The following is a 17,868-nucleotide window of genomic DNA, read 5'->3' as shown; positions in this document are numbered from 1 at the left end:
ATGGCACAAACAGTCCCGCGGCTCACCGAACCCCGCAAACGGGCCGGTTCAAACACCGCGGCCCGGGGTGGTCAATGCTGCCGCCCTCCAGTCCAGCGGACACAGCCGCTGGCCCGCGGCTGAACCCCGGACTCAGGTCACCGCCGCCAGAACGCCGTCCCAGCCACCGGAGCACCGTTCCAGCCCCGAGCCGGATCGCCCTCACGTGAGTGCCGTTCCTCCCTCGAGCTGCGCCACTCCGACGGGAGCGCCATTCCGCCTCGGGCTGGGCCGCGAGCGCCACAGCCCCTCACGGGAGAGTCTCAGCCCCTCGCCAGGCCGCCCTCACGGGAGCATCACAGCCCCTCACGGGAGCGCCGTTCCAGCCCCGAGCTGGGCCGCCCTCACTGGAGCGAGCCCAGGGTGAGTCCTGACTGGCTGCCTCCGGAGTCTCGAGGTCGCCAGCTCCGCCATTAGGCCTCAGCGCAGACGGAGGCAGAGAAGGGGGATACGACAAAAAAGTCGCATTCCCCCGAAGGGAGAGACAGCAAGCCCCGTTTCAAACCCCCCCCCCCCCCCCCCCCCCCCCCCCCCCCCCCCACATAAACACAACCTAAAAACCAAAAAAGTAAAGACAAACGGACTGCAGGCGAGCCGCAGCCGTTCACCAGCGCCACCACTTCCGGAAAGTGGCGTTCAGTACATTAACAAAACTAGCAGACTGTTGATGTTCCCTTTCTAATAACATAAGTAAGATAACAAGCACCATGTAAACATTGAGAGAGAATTCAGACTATATGATTATAATGTGCGTCTTAAGTAGAAAAAAACAAAATGCTTGTCTGCAGAAATATAACCTACTCGTATACCCATATATGGCTACCCCTTCCTCTGTCAGAAGAACCTGTCAATCTTCTGATGCTATCAATCTTAAGGATCTATCAATCTTAAGAAGCAAGAGCCTGTACTAAACTTTATAGATAACGTATTGCTGAATCGTCGAATTGTGGGGTATATATACATGTACTGAAATCAACGTCACTTTGTGTGGGACTTCTCTGTATGGTCTGAAGAAATAGTTTTTACCACACCCGCCTGGCGTAATAAAGAGATTATATTTTATTTGCGTTTTTGTCGGTTTAAGAGTATTTGGACCACGACACACACAGCAGAAACAGATTGATTGATTGAAAGATACAGCACGGAAACATGCCTTTCGACCCACCAAATCTACAATGATCTTTGATCATCCGTTCACACCAGTTCTGTTTCACCCACTCCCTACACACAAGGGGTAATTCACAGAGGCCAATTAACCTGCAAACCCCAAAGACTTTGGGATATGGGAGGAAACCGGAGCAGGGATCATGCAAACTCCACACAGATAGCACCAATGTCAAGTTTAAACCCGGGTCTCTGGTGCTGTGAGACATCGGCTCTACCAGCTGCGCCAACGTGCTGCCAGATGTTTGGTTTCCGTAAGGTCTGCTTACAACAACATTACTGAGGGTGTAAGATTCTGGAAAAAGATCAACAATCTACCACTGACAATCAGGAATAAAGATAGTAGCTGAGAGAAGCAGCAATGGAGGTTGAGTGGAGAGAATGGGATAACATTTGGGAAAAGCTGTTCAAATTCTGTACTAAGAATTCCAAAATTAAGTGAATATTAGTCTCACTTCTAAGAGTGGTGTTCAATTGCACCTCCCCACCTGTGACAGGTGAAGACTGTAACTTACATTCTGCTGCTTGGAATGTGCCCCAGGTCCGCTGTTAGTACACAAAAGCAGTAGCACAAAAATAGGCCGAATGCCACAAAAGTGAAATAAAGAATGGCAGGTTACTGAACATGCCCTACCATGCCTGTCTGAATTGGTGACTCAACATGGAAAGCCATCATTATCATCAAACTAAATAGAACATTGCTTTGTCACTGTGCAGAAAAAGTTCCTCTCCACAAGTGGAAACGATAAACAGTTTCACCAAGGTTAATGCCACAACAGCATGAGTGGAGGTAGACAAAAGTGCTGGAGAAACTCAGCGGGTGAGGCAGCATCTATGGAGCGAAGGAAATAGTCAACGTTTGGGGCCGAAACCCTTCTTCAGACCGTCTCGTCCCGAAACGTTGCCTATTTCCTTCACTCCATAGATGCGGCCACACCCGTGGAGTTTCTCCAGCACTTTTGTCTACCTTCGATTTTCCAGCATCTGCAGTTCCTTCTTAAACAGGATGAGTGGAGAATACTTTGAACAGATTTGTCAACGAGTAGCTTATGCTGAATCGTTCTATGAGCTTCTTCTCTGCTTGCGTTTGTGTCAGCAGAAGTCTGCAGCAAGGTGATGCCATCCGGTTCGACATCCGTAGGTGCCCGCCCTAAAAAGGGCGCATGCTCCGGGTTGGCGCCAAGCTGCGGCGCTGCTCCATGTAAACATTGAGAGAGAATTCAGACTATAAGATTATTAATGTGCGTCATAAGTAGATCAACTGAACGGTAAACTCTATGAGCAACAAGTTCTATGAGCAACTGAAGGGCAAAGTCTACCTTGACTTCAATCTTGCCGTCATCTTCGGGGAGGTGTGCAGCCACAAACCAGTCACCCTGGACAGGGTTGCTGATGTTTAAGAAAACATTGGTATGGTCCCGGGTCAGCAAGGGTATGGTGATGTTAAATGAAGGGAGAGCAACAGTGTTTGTTCCAAACTTGGTGTGTAAAGGATTGATGACTGGAGGGGCGCCTGCACGGAAATGGCTGGTTAAAACAAAAAACAAAGTAAATTAGATCAAAAACTACTGTGCAACAACCCAACCACAGAAGGTAGACAAAAATGCTGGAGAAACTCAGCGGGTGAAGCAGCATCTATGGAGCGAAGGAATAAGCGACGTTTCGGGTCGAGACCCAGAAGGGTCTCGACCTGAAACGTCGCCTATTCCTTCGCTCCATAGATGCTGCCTCACCCACTGAGTTTCCAGAAGGGTCTCGACCCGAAACGTCGCCTATTCCTTCGCTCCATAGATGCTGCCTCACCCACTGAGTTTCTCCAGCATTTTTGTCTACCTTCGATTTTTCCAGCATCTGCAGTTCTTTCTTAAACCTAAACACAGAATATATTTTGGCAAAATGTGTAGGAAAGAACTGTAGATGCTGGTTTAAATCGTAGACACAAAAAGCTGGAGTAACTCAGCGGGACAGGCGGCATCTCTGGAGAGAAGGAATGGGTGACGTCTGAAGAAGGGTCTCGACCCGAAACGTCACCCATTCCTTCTCTCCAGAGATGCTGCCTGTCCCGCTGAGTTACTCCAGCATTTTGTGTCTACCGTCGATACATTTTGGCAATATATTTTGACTAATTATGAAGCTACATATATAAAGCAGGAATTGATAAAAAATGAGAAAGAATTACCTTGCATTTAAATACAACTTTAATTGCTAATATTGTGAATTTCCCTGTTTGCCCTTGGACATTTATTGGTTAGAGTTAGTTGTTACTGAATAATTTCAACCTTATGAAACGTTATTTTCCGCTCAAGTGTGCAAAAGCGTACGTACGCAGTAATGTTGATATTCTGGCATTGCGCTCCCTTTCCTTTGGAGGTTTGTAAAATCCATCTCATCACCACAGTATTCTCCGGCACGCGGAAGACAAATAGACGAGCACTTCCATACCAATGGTACAGAGAAAGTTTCTGAGGAGCTTGGGTGTAATATTCAGACACATAGGTAGGGCCTGTCAGAACAAGGACAATAGTTTATATGCATGTGATCTGGACAATTTAAAATATCTACACAATAGCAAACAAAATAGCAAAGACTTTCAGAAAAGGACATTTTTTAATGGTTTCCTATCAAATTGGGATAAAATGCTTCAGATGTTGTGAAGAAACCTCCTAACCCAATTTAAAACTACAGTCTTTCATCACAAAGAGCATGCAAATATTCACACTGTGAAAATGATATTCTGCATATTTATTGTGATTTTGTCAAGTTAATTATTACAATAACATGCAAACACATTTTGTACGTGTTAGTACGGGTGTCTGGGGTTATGGGGAGAAGGCAGGAGAATGGGGTTAGGAGGGAGAGATAGATCAGCCATGATTGAATGGAAGAGTAGACGATAGGCCGAATGGCCTAATTCTGCTCCTATCACTTCTGACCTTGTGACATAGATTCTATATAACTCTGGTTGTGGTTGGCAGGCGATCATTCTACATTTACAGAAAGCGCAGTGTTAACTGGGTACCACAAACACACATCTGAAGCTGGGCTGCACCAAGCAGAAATAATCAGCCCCAAAACACCCACAGGTGACCAAACCATTGGGGATACACAGGCCACACGTCATCTGTGGAGAGGCAAACAGACAAACATCACAACCATCTGTGGAATACTTTGCCACAGAAGGCTGTAGGGGTGGGAGATTGCAACCTTCACGTTTCGACGAATGCAATCAACCCGGTGTGCACAATCAAGTAAGATCAAAAAGAACAAGTTGTCCTACAACTTTAGGCTGTGCACGCCATACGTAAGAAGAAGACTGGAGGCAAAGTCTGTGGATATATTTAAGGCAAAGTTCGATAGATTCTGATTAGTGCAGGTGTCAGAGGTTATGGGGAGAAGGCAGGAGAATGGGGTTAGGAGGGAGAGATAGATCAGCCATGATTGAATGACGGAGTAGACTTGATGGGGCCGAATGGCCTAACTCTACTCCTATCACTTATGACCTTATGATCACCTCTCATTGGAAATGAAGCAAGGTGTGAGTTGCAGAGAGAGGTGGAGACTGTGGGTGGGCAGAGGGAGGCTCCAAAGGATACAAGGTGACACAAGTGGCTGCAGTGTTTGGTGCAGCAGTGCCCTGAATGTATGTATGTCTGGAGGAGGTGTAACTACAGTGTCGAGCCCACAGAAGAGGCGCTGGCTCTCGAGTTTAACTGCGCTTTGTTTCACACAGCATACGATGCTTCACACACACGGATGGATTGTCAACAATGCAGGTATTGTGCTGGCCAGTGGGCTGGAGGTGGATCATGTGCCTCTCAGCAGCTTATGGTACAGTAAACAAAATCTATCCACTCAACAAAAACAAAGTCTATTTATAAAGTCCAGAGAGAGCAGGAAGAACAGCGACTGCTAGCTACAGAGAGTCACCTGCCCACCAAACCTCACTCTATCCTGGCTCATCTTGGTCAATAAAGGACGCCTCGTGTACTCACCACCATTTTGACAACTTTCAATTCCCTGGCCCCCATCACTAACCTGCAGCTTGAAGTATAGAAAGCTGAGGTATTTCACATTTTTCACACAGAGAGTGGTGAATCTCCGGAATTCTCTGCCACAGAAGGTAGTTGAGGCCAGTTCATTGGCTATATTTAAGAGGGAGTTAGATGTGGCCCTTGTGGCTAAGAGGATCAGGGGGTATGGAGAGAAGGCAGGTATGGGATACTGAGTTGGATGATCAGCCATGATCATATTGAATGGCGGTGCAGGCTCGAAGGGCCGAATGGCCTACTCCTGCACCTATTTTCTATGTTTCTATGTATTACCCCCCATCCAGGAAGGTCTTGGGGACCTCTGCTTCCTCCTGGAACACTCAACTAGTTAACCCCCACTAACACCCTCACCCTTAACACCTTACAACTCGAGGGGGAGAGAAGCATCTCTGAAGGCACATGAAGACTGAGGAGCAACAAAAAAAGCCACGACCTTTTAGAGCCTGCAGGAGGTATGGAAGGGGAGGGATGGGATGGGGTATCATTGCGATTGTTGAGTACGGAGCTATGAAAGGTATAGATGCTGTTCCACTGGGGGAAGAGTGAACGATACAATGGAGGTGTAAGGAAGCAAGAGGGCAGACCTGAGGTCGACATGCTGAGGGCATGGTCAATCGCCCCTGGACTCTGACATCAGAGGCAGTAGGGGGTGCAGAATCCATGCTGGTAAGAGTTGAACCAGGTGAGGAAGGTTGGATCTACAATGTCAAAGTATACAGGAATGAGCAGGAACAATTGGGAATGGTCGTGGCTACAGAAATGTTACTTGTGACTTGCATTAAGGCAGTAAGTTCCAATGTCAGGGAAGGGGCAGAAATCAGATTAGATTGGTGGGAAAGATGGACATAGGTTTGATATTTGCTCATTGATAACAAAGTTGAGAAATAGATAAGAAAGCAAAGTGCAAACATACACACCTCTCCAAACACATTCCTCTTTTGGGGAAAAGGTTCCTAATGTGTTCTTTGTACTTTGTTGCACTTCAGAGAGAAGGCATTCATTAAGAAGCCACATTAAAGGTTACTGAACAGGATGATAGAACGTAAATTTGGGGGTAATATAGTCAGGATCCTGCCTCGGACTGATTGGGTTGGGGGGAAGAAAGCTGTTGGAGAGGAAGGGCAGGACAAAGCCTGGCAAGTGATAGGTGGACACAAAATGCTGGAGTAACTCAGCAGGACAGGCAGCATCTCTGGAGAGGACAGGGTCGCATTTTGGGTCGAGACCGTTCTTAGTGATAGGTGGATACAGGTGAGTCAGAATATTAAGGAAAGTACTGCAGATGCTGGAAAACGGCACCTATTCCTTCGCTCCATAGATGCTGCCTCACCCGCTGATTTTCCGGAAGGGTCTCGACCCGAGACGTCACCTATTCCTTCGCTCAATTAGATGCTGCCTCACCCGCTGAGTTTCTCCAGCATTTTTGTCTACCGTCAGAATATTAATGTCATTTTTGGATTGGGAATCAGGGTGCCAAGAGACAAAAGTGTTGGGGCCTTAATTATTCACAATCTATGATGGACGAAGGGGAAAAGTAAACTGATGACAAATTTGCTACCGATACAGATATCAAGCAAGGAGTGTCACTCCAAGCTTTCAGATGCATTGCAGATCTGGTGAGTGAGTTGGAAACAAGTTACAGATGCAATACAATATGAGGAAGTATGAGGTTAACCACTCGAGAAGGAAATGGAAAAGGAATATTAATTAAACACTGAGATCACAAAATGTTGCAATGCAAAGGGGATCTGGCAGTCCCCATACATGAAAAACAAAAGGAGAATCTGCTAAAACATCCTTTTGTCTCCGTTTCACCTCCAGGCTTTGCACTTACTCCACCCATCAGCCCACCTCCTCCCCTCACCTGCATCCACCCATCACTTGCCTCCCATCCCCACCTCCCCTTTTCAGCGTTGTCTCCCTACTCCATCAGTCTGAAGAATGAAAAACAAGGAACAGCAGATGCCGCTTTACAAAAAAAGACCCAACATGCTGGAGTAACTCAGTGGGTCAGGCAGCATTCCTGGAGAATATTGATAGGTTATCGGACCAATACCCTTCCTCAGACTGATTCTGGGAGGGAAGAGCTGGCAGAGAGGAGGGCAAGACAAAGCCTGGCAAGTGGCAAGTCGTCATAGATGACGGGACTGATTGTAGTGAGAGGGGGGGGGGGTCCTGAGCCAAAGCATCACCTGTTCATTCCCTGCACGGATGCTGGCTGACCTGATGAGTTGCTCCAGCACTTTGTGTTTTTTTTACATTATATAACATTGCGTTATAAAAACAATTGTGTCAATAAGGAAAGAGAGGTTAGAGGCTAGAGTTTCAAACCAACAACAATCTTTTTTTCTCCCACTGGGTAATAAATGTCTTTTTAATAACCATATTTATTTTTATTACTGCAAGCTAAAAATACTTAAGACAGTTTGGTCGCGTATTATGGTACAAGTCGATAGAAGTGACACAGTGGGCGTTGAATTCTCTAATGTTAGGTAACTTCTTCATACACTCCCTTCCCGTTATTCCCTCCCCTCCCCTCCCACTTCCTCAACGAAAAGAAGGTTAACCAGTTCCACGGATACCAACAATGAATCCTTCTTGGGATCACAACGCCCCGAGACAACTATTGGCCCATCATGGAACCACCCTGCCTGAGCACATCTATTACCATTCCCTGATTTGTCCCGCTCTTCCCTTGCTTCCAGATCCACCCCCTCCCGCCCCAACAATCACTGAAGGGTCCTCCCCCAAAATGTCACCTATCCATGTTCTCCACAGAATTCTGCCTGACCCGCTGAGTTACTCCAGCACTCTGTGAAACGTCACCTATCCATGTTCTCCACAGATGCTGCCTGACCCGCTGAGTTACTCCAGCACTCTGTGTGTATCTTCAATAGAAGTGGCTGCCTGTTGGTTTCAATGCCTCCCACCCCCCTTCCGTGAATCTTTAGAGATGATGATGATTGAATACTGCAGGGAAGTTACGTGGAAACAGCATTTTTCCCCAGGACATGTTTTTCTTATTTAACAAAACTTTTCTTCTGCTTGTCAGTTTCCAAAGTAACTTGACGCGGTTCTCTACTTCCTGATCGAGATCACGTTATAAGTGATTTGGGCCCAAACAATGTTCAATGAGTCATCCAATGCAACATTCAAGTCACGTTATGGATGCATGCTTTACAGGTGAACGACCTGTACTGCAGACCCAACTCCGCAATCACATCCCATATAGAAACATAGAAACATAGAAATTAGGTGCAGGAGTAGGCCATTCGGCCCTTCGAGCCTGCACCGCCATTCAATATGATCATGGCTGATCATCCAACTCAGTATCCCGTACCTGCCTTCTCTCCATACCCTCTGATCCCCTTAGCCACAAGGGCCACATCTAACTCCCTCTTAAATATAGCCAATGAACTGGCCTCGACTACCCTCTGTGGCAGGGAGTTCCAGAGATTCACCACTCTCTGTGTGAAAAAAGTTCTTCTCATCTCGGTTTTAAAGGATTTCCCCTTATCCTTAAGCTGTGACCCCTTCTCCTGGACTTCCCCAACATCGGGAGCAATCTTCCTGCATCTAGCCTGTCCAACCCCTTAAGAATTTTGTAAGTTTCTATAAGATCCCCTCTCAATCTCCTAAATTCTAGAGAGTATAAACCAAGTCTATCCAGTCTTTCTTCATAAGACAGTCCTGACATCCCAGGAATCAGTCTGGTGAACCTTCTCTGCACTCTATGGCAATAATGTCCTTCCTGATATTCCTGATATAAAATCACATCACCTATTGTTATAAAGTACAGAGGCCCATCAGGGGTCAGAGTAAGTCACTGACTGGCAGTGCACTGTCAACAGTATAACAGGGTGTGGGGGTGGGTCAGGGTACGGGTGGGAGTAGAGCGATGGTTCAAAGGGATGGGGAGGGGGGGGGTTAGAGCAAGGAGATGGCTCAGGGAGGATGGGGCAGAGAAGGGGGGGGATAAGGAAGGGGTTGTGCAGGTATGGGAAGAAGGGGATGTGGGGGTATAGGGGACAGGGAGTGGGATGATGGGGGAATGGGGTGAAGTGTGGGCGGTGGGTGCAGGGGGGGGGGGGGAAGGGAATGCACAGGTATGGGAGGAGGGAGACAATATAGAGGGTAGAGGTGAGATGGTCTGGGGATGGAAGCAGAGATTGGTGACAGTGGGGGCAGGTGTGGGGGGTATGTTAGGGGGTGGGGACGGGGTGAGGGGGATGGGGACAGGGGAGGGCAGGGGATGGTAACGGGGTGGGGATGGGGCGGGGGATGCAGCAGAGACGGGGGCAGGCGTGGGGCACAGGGCAGGTGGTGAGGATCGAGAAGGGGGTGAGGCTGATGAGGGTGGGGACCAGAGAGAGGCAAGGGTGATGGGTAGAAAGGAACTGCAGGTGCTGGTTTAAATCGTTGACACAGAAAGCTGGAGTAACTCAGCGGGACAGGCAGCATCTCTGGAGTGAAGGAATGGGTGACGTTTCGGGTCGAGACGTCTGAAGAAGGAAGGGGGACAGGTGGAGGGTGAGGGGTGCAGGTGAGGGCAGGTACAGGGTGATGGAGCCAGGTGTTGGGGACGGGGGGAGGGCAGGTACGGGGGGGGGGGGGGTGAGGGGTGAGGACAGGTACAGGGGTGGTGGGGGTGACGGTGAGGGGTGAGGGTGAGGACAGGTACAGGGGTGGTGGGGGGTTGACGGTGAGGGGTGACGGTGAGGGGTGAGGGGGGAGGATAGGTATAGGGTGGGTGTGGGGTTGACGGTGACGGTGACGGTGAGGGTGGGGGGTGGGGGTGAGGGTGAGGGCAGGTACAGGGGGGTGGAGCCAGGTGTTGGGGACGGGGGGAGGGCAGGTACGGGGGGTGGGGGGTGAGGGGTGAGGGCAGGTACGGGGGGGGGTCAGGGGTGAGGACAGGTACAGGGGTGGGGGTGAGGGGTGAGGACAGGTACAGGGTGAGTGTGGGGGTGACGGTGAGGGGTGAGGGGTGAGTGTGGGGGTGAGGACAGGTACAGGGTGATGGAGCCAGGTGTTGGGGACGGGCAGGTACGGGGGGGGGGGGGGGGGGGGGGTGAGGGGTGAGGACAGGTACAGGGGTGGTGGGGGTGACGGTGAGGGGCGAGGACAGGTACAGGGTGGGTGTGGGGGTGACGGTGACGGTGAGGGGTGGGGGTGGGGGTGAGGGCAGGTACGGGGGGGTGGAGCCAGGTGTTGGGGACGGGGGGAGGGCAGGTACGGGGGGGGGTGAGGGTGAGGACAAGTACAGGGGGGTGGGGGGTTGACGGTGACGGTGGGGGTGGGGGCAGGTACAGGGGGGTGGGGGGGAGACACGGATCACAGGCCGGGCCGAGCGGCCGCCGCTACGCCCCGCCCCCACACTTACCCGCCAGCCGGGCGCTGCCGCCGAGCAGTTGTAACGCGAGCGCCAGGAGAGCGAGGAAGCGGCAGAGCGGTCGGTGCGTTGCCATGGCGGGCCCGGGCCTCCGCTTCCTCCCCCGCCCGCCCGCCCGCCCGGCGCCTGACGTCAGCGCTCTGTGACGTCAACGCCCGCCCACCCGCCCGGCGCCTGACGTCAGCGCTCTGTGACGTCAACGCCCGCCCACCCGCCCGGCGCCTGACGTCAGCACTCTGTGACGTCAACGTCCGCCCGCCCGGCGCATGACGCACACCTGACGCACAGGCGTGCCTCACCTGTGGAGCAGGGACATCCTGGCCTCACCTGTGGTCGCCCCCCCCCTCCAGCAGCCAGGTGGACACTAGGATCTTTGGTGGACAGTGCTGAGGCTCAAATACTCCACAGCATTGATGCAAACCCTTCAGCCCTGGCTCAAGGAGAAATGGAAGGAGGAACAGGTTCTTCCCAGTTGTTATCAGGCAACTGAATCATCCTACCCCGATTAGAGAGCAGTCCTGACCTCCGTGTAGGAAGGAACTGCAGATGCTGGTTTAAACCGAAGGTAGACATTAAAAAGGTGGAGTAACTCAGCGGGACAGGCAGCATCTCTGGAGAGAAGGAATGGGTGACGTTTCGGGTCGAGACCCTTCTTCAGACTGGTTGGGGAGAAGGGAAACGAGAAAAGGGTCGAACCGAAACGTCACCCATTCCTTCTCTCCAAGATGCCGCCAGTCCCGCTGAGTTACTTCAACAGTTACTTCACGAAGGGAAACGAGAGATATGGACATAGAAACATAGAAAATAGGTGCAGGAGTAGGTCATTTGACCCTTCGAGCCAGGATCTCTATTCAATATGATCATGGCTGATCATCCAAAATCAGTACCCGTTTACGGCTTTTTCCTCATATCCCTTGATTCCTCTAGCCCCAAGAGCTAAATCTAACTACGATGATGTAGAGAGATAAATGATTGAAAGATATGCAAAAAGTAACGATGACAAAGGAAACAGGCTATTTTTAGCAGGTCATTGGGTGAAAACAAGAAGCTCGTACGACTTGGGTGGGGGAGGGATAGAGAGAGGGAACGCCGGGTCTACCTGAAGTTAGAGAAATCAATAGTCATACCACTGAGCAGTAAGCTGCCCAAGCTAAATATGAGATGCTGTTCCTTCAATTTGCTTTTAATTCCTCACTCTGACAATGGAGGAGACCTATGACAGAAAGGTCAGTGGGAATGGGAAGGAGAATTAAAGTGTTTGGCAACCGGGAGATCCGGTCGGTTCAGGCGGACTGAGCGAAGGTGTTCAGCGAAACGATCGTCCAGTCTACGTTCATTGGAGACCTTCAAGACAGTAATTGGATGACTATCTTTAATTGGTCTTTTTTAGATTCTTGATTAGTACGGGTGTCAGGGGTTATGGGGAGAAGGCAGGAGAATGGGGTTAGGAGGGAGAGATAGATCAGCCATGATTGAATGGTGGTGTAGACTTGATGGGCCGAATGGCCTAATTCTTCTATCACTTATGACCTTGTGACTTTACCTTGCTGTAAACATTATTCCCTTTATCCTGTATCTGCACACAGTGGACGACTCGATTGTAATCTAGTATTGTCTTTCCACTGACTGGTTAGCACACAAGAGCTTTTCACTGTACCTTGATACACGTGACAATAAACTCAACTGGATGTGTCACCCTAATTTTAGCCTTTGATTTACTCCAGTTTTGTTCCTTTACTTTTCTTTAGTCACAGAAGCAGGTAACTCAGCGTGCAGTCTCCACTGTTCTCCAGCAGACTTCTAGCACAACATCATATAAATCCCAAATATAATAATTAATGTGGGGTGAAATTAACTCACAAAAATCTCATATTACTAAAACAATAATAAAATGAGTAGCTTTATTACAATAACGCACTAATATTGACCAGTAAACAACAAGAATGTAACACAATAAACAAAGATCACAAAAGCTTACGTTTAAATAAGCAGAGAGAAACATAAAGTCATACAACATGTGAACCTTCCAATCCATGCTGACCAAATGCCCCATCGAAGCTAGTCCCATTTGTCCACGGAATGAGCATCTGAGATGTCATAGTCATAGAATGATACAGTGTGGAAACAGACTCTTCGGCCCAACTTGCCCACAATGGACAACATGCCCCAGCTACACTAGTCACACCTGCCTGCGCTTGGTCCATATCTCTCCAAACCTGTCCTATCCAAGTACATGTCTAACTGTTTCTTAAATGTTGGGATAGTCCCAGCCTCAACTGGAGGTAGTTGTCCCATACACCCACCACCCTTTGTGCAAAAAAAGTTACCCCTCAGATCCCTATTAAATCTTTTCCTCTTCACCTTAAACCTATGTCTTCTGGTCCTCAATTCACCTACTCTGGGCATCTACCCGATCTATTCCGCTCATGATCTTATATACCTCTATAAGATCGCCCCACATCTTCCTGCGCTCCAAGGAGTAAAGTCCCAGCCTACTCAACCTCTCCCTATAGCTCACACCCTCTAGTCCTGGCAACATCCTCGTAAATCCTATCTGTACCCTTTCCAGCTTGACAACATCTTTCCTATAACACGGTGCCCAGAACTGAACATAATACTCTAAATGCGGCCTTACCAACGTCTTATACAACTGCAACATCACCTCCCAGCTTCTACACTCTATACTCTGACCGATGAAGGCCAACGTGACAAAAGCCTTTTTGACCACCCAATCTACCTGCGTGGTAGATCCCTCTGCTCTACAACACTCCCCAGAGACGGACCATTCACTGTGTAGGTCCTGCCCTTGTTAGACGTCCCAAAATGTAACACCTCACATTTTTCTGCATTCAATTCCATCAACCATTCCTCAGCCCACCTGGCCCTCTTTAGTGAATGTAGTTCTCCCCTACTGTTGTCATAGATGGATGCCTCACCCACTGTGCCCACCCACCCACCCTCCTCACACCCAACCTCGTGAGGTTCTTTCATTCAGCAGCACAACAGCTTCAATTGCACAATAGTAAGATAAATATTAATAATCAATAAAACAATAAATAATAAGTGCAAAGCCCAAGTTCGTAGGGCAACCAAAGACACGGTCCGTAGAAGATCACAGTTCAGTGTGTGAGAAAAGGGTTAATAGGGATGGTTGATTTATACTAGAACTCTGAAAAATCTAACTTAGAAAGAAATAAGGTGTCAGCAGAAGCCAGACTGCTGGTAGAATAGAAAGTAACGATATACAGAACAGAGAGAAATTCTAGATAAAAAGTAGCAGATAGAAAGACTTCAGCAGGAGTTTTAAGGGAAGTAAGTCGGAGTGGAAAAGTGCAAAAGGTGAAACACATATGCGCATGCCTAATGAGATTGCATGAATATGAACACACACCTACTATGACAAGATGCCTAATTTAAATGCACATGCGATGCATGACATAGGAGGTACCTTTGACATTGGGGGGGTGTTTCAGGACGTTCTCGTGGGAATGTAAGCTTTATGTTATGATTGGAAGAAGCCCAAAGGGGAGGGATGAGGGTGTGACAATGGTAAAATGAAATGTATAAAAATAGGAAGCATCTCTATCCTCGGTGTGTCTCTAGAGGGCGATAGAGGAGAGACACCCTTTTCTGCGCAGAAATGTAATAAATGAGATAAACTTGTTTCTCTGACTTTGTCTCTGAGCATTTGTGATTTTGAATCTCACAAGTGGGTCAGTGTTGTGCTGTGTTCAACAGCCTGACGGTTGTTGGGATGAAGCTGTTCTTGAACCTGGAGATCACGGTTTTCAGGCTCCTGTACCTTCTTCCCTGTGGTAGCAGCGAGATGAGAGCGTGGCCAGGGTGGTGTGGGTCAGGGTGGTGTGGGTCAGGGTGGTGTGGGTCTCTGGTGATGCTAGCTGCCTTATTGAGGCAGCGACTCCTGTAGATCAGTGGTGGGGGGGTCAGTACCCATGATGGACCGGGCAGTGGTCACCACCAAAGATCCTATAGCGGCCCGCTGCCCCGCACTCCTTCTCCCCGCTGCCCTGGACCCCGCACTCCTCCGCTATAGGATCTTTGGTCACCACTCTCCTTCACTCCTGGGCACTGAATAACAAAGACTGAACGCAATCCCAGGAAGATTCATTCACGTCACAACCCTTTGTTCATGTTTAATCATGGCACTATACTAAACACAATCAACTTGATGGAGCCATGGTTTCATTAAATAATTCATGACTGCTGGAACTCGTTGAGCAGGTCTTCAAAGTAATTACTCATGCTAAATCCACAATTTAATTTTCTCTTCCTCTTGAAGAACTACATTGTAATCAAAGATCTTATAGCGGACCGAGCAATTACTTACATGAGCAACAAATATTCTGCTGGGTGACTTCAATCAGTCGCAGGTGGCAAATCAAGGGGACGTCTCTGCTGCAGCCTCTCATGGCCAGGATCAATGTGATGGGCCAAATGGAGGGTGGAGGGTGGAGGGTGGCAAATGTTACGCCTCTATTCAAGAAGGGCTGCAGGGGAAATGCTGGGAACTATAGGCCGGTAGGCTTAACATCTGTAGTTGGAAAGTTACCAGAGAGTATTCTGAGGGATAGGATATACAGGCATTTGGATGGGCTGATTAGGGTCAGCCCCTAATTGAACTCTCTCAGTGATTTGGCCCCCACCGCCTTCTGTGGCAGAGAATTCCACAGATTCACAACTCTCTGGGTGAAGACGTTTTTCCTCGTCTCAGTTCTAAATGGCCGACCCCTTATTCTTAAACTGCGTGACCCCTGGTTCTGGACTCCCCCAACATGGGGAACATGTGTCTTGCCTCTAGCGTGTCCAATCCTCTCGCTGTAACACCACCTTCTGCAATCTATATATTTTGCTCTAGGTGACGTCCACATATGCGATATGATTTACCTGGATAGCGCCCAATCTATCATGTGACAGTAATAAACATGGTAATAATTAACCAATACTCATTTCATGTTTTTTAAAATATGAAATATATTTTTTAATATTTTTGTAATCTTCAATTTGTCCACAAGATGGCAACATCTGCCTTGCAGTGTGTTGATATACGTGTGGTTGTGATTCACTGACTATTAATCCAAGCAGCTTGGAACTTACTTTCCTTCAAATGTTTGCACTTTGAGAGCCGTCACTTTTATTAATGTCAAGGTTATTTCCCTCGTCAGGGTACATCAAGACAGATCTATGGACAGGAGGGGTTTAGAGGAAATTGGCCAATGGGACCAGCCCAGTAGACCAACTTGGTCGGCATGGGCAAGGTGGGCCGAAGGGCCTGTTTCTCTCTGTCTGTGTTAACAACTCTTCAATCCTTTTGTCTCACACCATCTGTGTTGTCATCTCCTACTGAATTACCCTCCTCACCTGGGCCAGCCTATCACCTGCCAGGCTTCAGCTTGCCCCTCCTCTCTTCCAGCTACCCCCCAATTATTCTGAAGAAGGATTCTAACCGGAAACGTCACCTTTCCATGTTCTCCACAGATGCTGCCTGACCCGCTGAGTTATGGTGCAGCAGCATCTATGGAGTGAAGGAAATAGGCAACGTTTCGAGCTGAAACCCTTCTGGAAATAGGCAACGTTTCGAGCTGAAACCCTTCTGGAAATAGGCAACGTTTTGGGCCGAAACCCGGAAGGGTTTCGACCCAAGACGTTGCCTATTTCCTTAGCTCCACAGATGCTGCCTGACCCGCTGAGTTACTCCAGCACTCTGTGAAACGTCACCTATCCATGTTCTCCACAGATGCTGCCTGACCCGCTGAGTTACTCCAGCACTCTGTGTCTTCTATGTCTATAGGACTCTGTTATGACTAATAATGGAGGGCGTCACGGTGGCGCAGCGGTAGAGTTGCTGCCTTACAGCGCAGTGACCTGGATCTGATCCTGACTGCGGGTGCTGTCTGTACGGAGTTTGCACGTTCTCCCTGTGACCGCAAGGCTTTTCTCTGTGTGCTTCGGTTTCCCCTCGCACTGCAATGAAGTACAGGTTTGTAGGTTAATTGTCCCTAGTGAGTGGGATAGAACTGGTGTATGGCTGATCTTTGGTCCGAATGTCCACCTGTGCTGGGCCTTTGTGTGTGGGACTGGAGTTCTGCGATGATGAGAACTACATTCTGCATTCTGTGTCTTCTGCTTTGCTCAACCTATTGGACTGGAGTTTGTACTGGATATATTTACCTATAGTTTTATCTGATTTGATTGGATAGTATGTGAGCAAAGGCTTTCACTTTATCTCGGTACACTGGGCAATAATGCCTCTCTCTACACTTCTATCTGTCAGCTTCCAAAGCTCCAGAGACAATAATCCACATTTGTCCCACCTCCCCCTGTAGCTAATCCAGCGTCATTCTGGTAAACCTCCTCTGGACCCTCTCTGAAACCTCCACATCCTTCCTGTAATGAGTGACCAGAACGGCACGCAATACTTCAAACGCAGCCGGACCCAAGCTCTGTAAAGCAGCAACATCATATCCTGACCATTACACTCAATGCCCCGGCCAATGAGGCGACTATTTGTGGATCTTCTCATCCTCTCTCCTGTCACTTTGTCTCGTCATATCTCACTCTGCCGTCTCGAACCCTCACCCCAACACCGCGGCATTGCTGCCTAAACACAACCTGCTGGAGTAGCTCAGCGGGCAGGACATGGGCAGGTGAGGGGTCTGGGGGGGACATGGACAGGTGAGGGGTCTGGGGGAGACATGGACAGGTGAGGGGTCTGGGGGAGACATGGACAGGTGAGGGGTCTGGGGGGGACATGGACAGGTGAGGGGTCTGGGGGAGACATGGACAGGTGAGGGGTCTGGGGGGGACATGGACAGGTGAGGGGTCTGGGGGGGGACATGGACAGGTGAGGGGTCTGGGGGAGACATGGACAGGTGAGGGGTCTGGGGGAGACATGGACAGGTGAGGGGTCTGGGGGGGACATGGACAGGTGAGGGGTCTGGGGGGGGACATGGACAGGTGAGGGGTCTGGGGGGGGACATGGACAGGTGAGGGGTCTGGGCGGGACATGGACAGGTGAGGGGTCTGGGGGAGACATGGACAGGTGAGGGGTCTGGGGGGGGACATGGACAGGTGAGGGGTCTGGGGGGGGACATGGACAGGTGAGGGGTCTGGGGGGGACATGGACAGGTGAGGGGTCTGGGGGGGACATGGACAGGTGAGGGGTCTGGGGGGGGACATGGACAGGTGAGGGGTCTGGGGGGGACA

General features: G+C 49.4%; 1 protein-coding gene across 2 annotated transcripts in view; it reads right to left on the bottom strand.

Annotated features, from left to right (window-relative positions):
* The window catches only part of pgap6 (post-glycosylphosphatidylinositol attachment to proteins 6), a 37,439-nt gene extending 26,626 nt beyond the window's left edge, over positions 1–10,813 (bottom strand). Inside the window, exons 1-3 of one of the 2 annotated variants that reach the window (XM_033041192.1) lie at positions 10,636–10,813; positions 3,529–3,706; positions 2,523–2,730 (exon numbers count right to left, since the gene is read on the bottom strand). In XM_033041192.1, coding sequence (XP_032897083.1) covers positions 2,523–2,730; positions 3,529–3,706; positions 10,636–10,720 — 471 coding nt within the window. In that variant the 5' untranslated portion in view covers positions 10,721–10,813. Of the gene's footprint in view, positions 1–2,522; positions 2,731–3,528; positions 3,707–4,229; positions 4,315–10,635 lie in introns of those variants that run through there. The other variant, XM_033041194.1, reaches the window with a different exon arrangement.
* Between the last annotated feature and the right edge of the window lie 7,055 nt (positions 10,814–17,868).

This window comes from Amblyraja radiata, chromosome 22 (genome assembly GCF_010909765.2).
Source record: "Amblyraja radiata isolate CabotCenter1 chromosome 22, sAmbRad1.1.pri, whole genome shotgun sequence".
Lineage (NCBI taxonomy): Eukaryota > Metazoa > Chordata > Chondrichthyes > Rajiformes > Rajidae > Amblyraja > Amblyraja radiata.
Note: the sequence above shows the minus strand (reverse complement) of the source record. Positions and strands in the feature narration are given on the sequence as shown.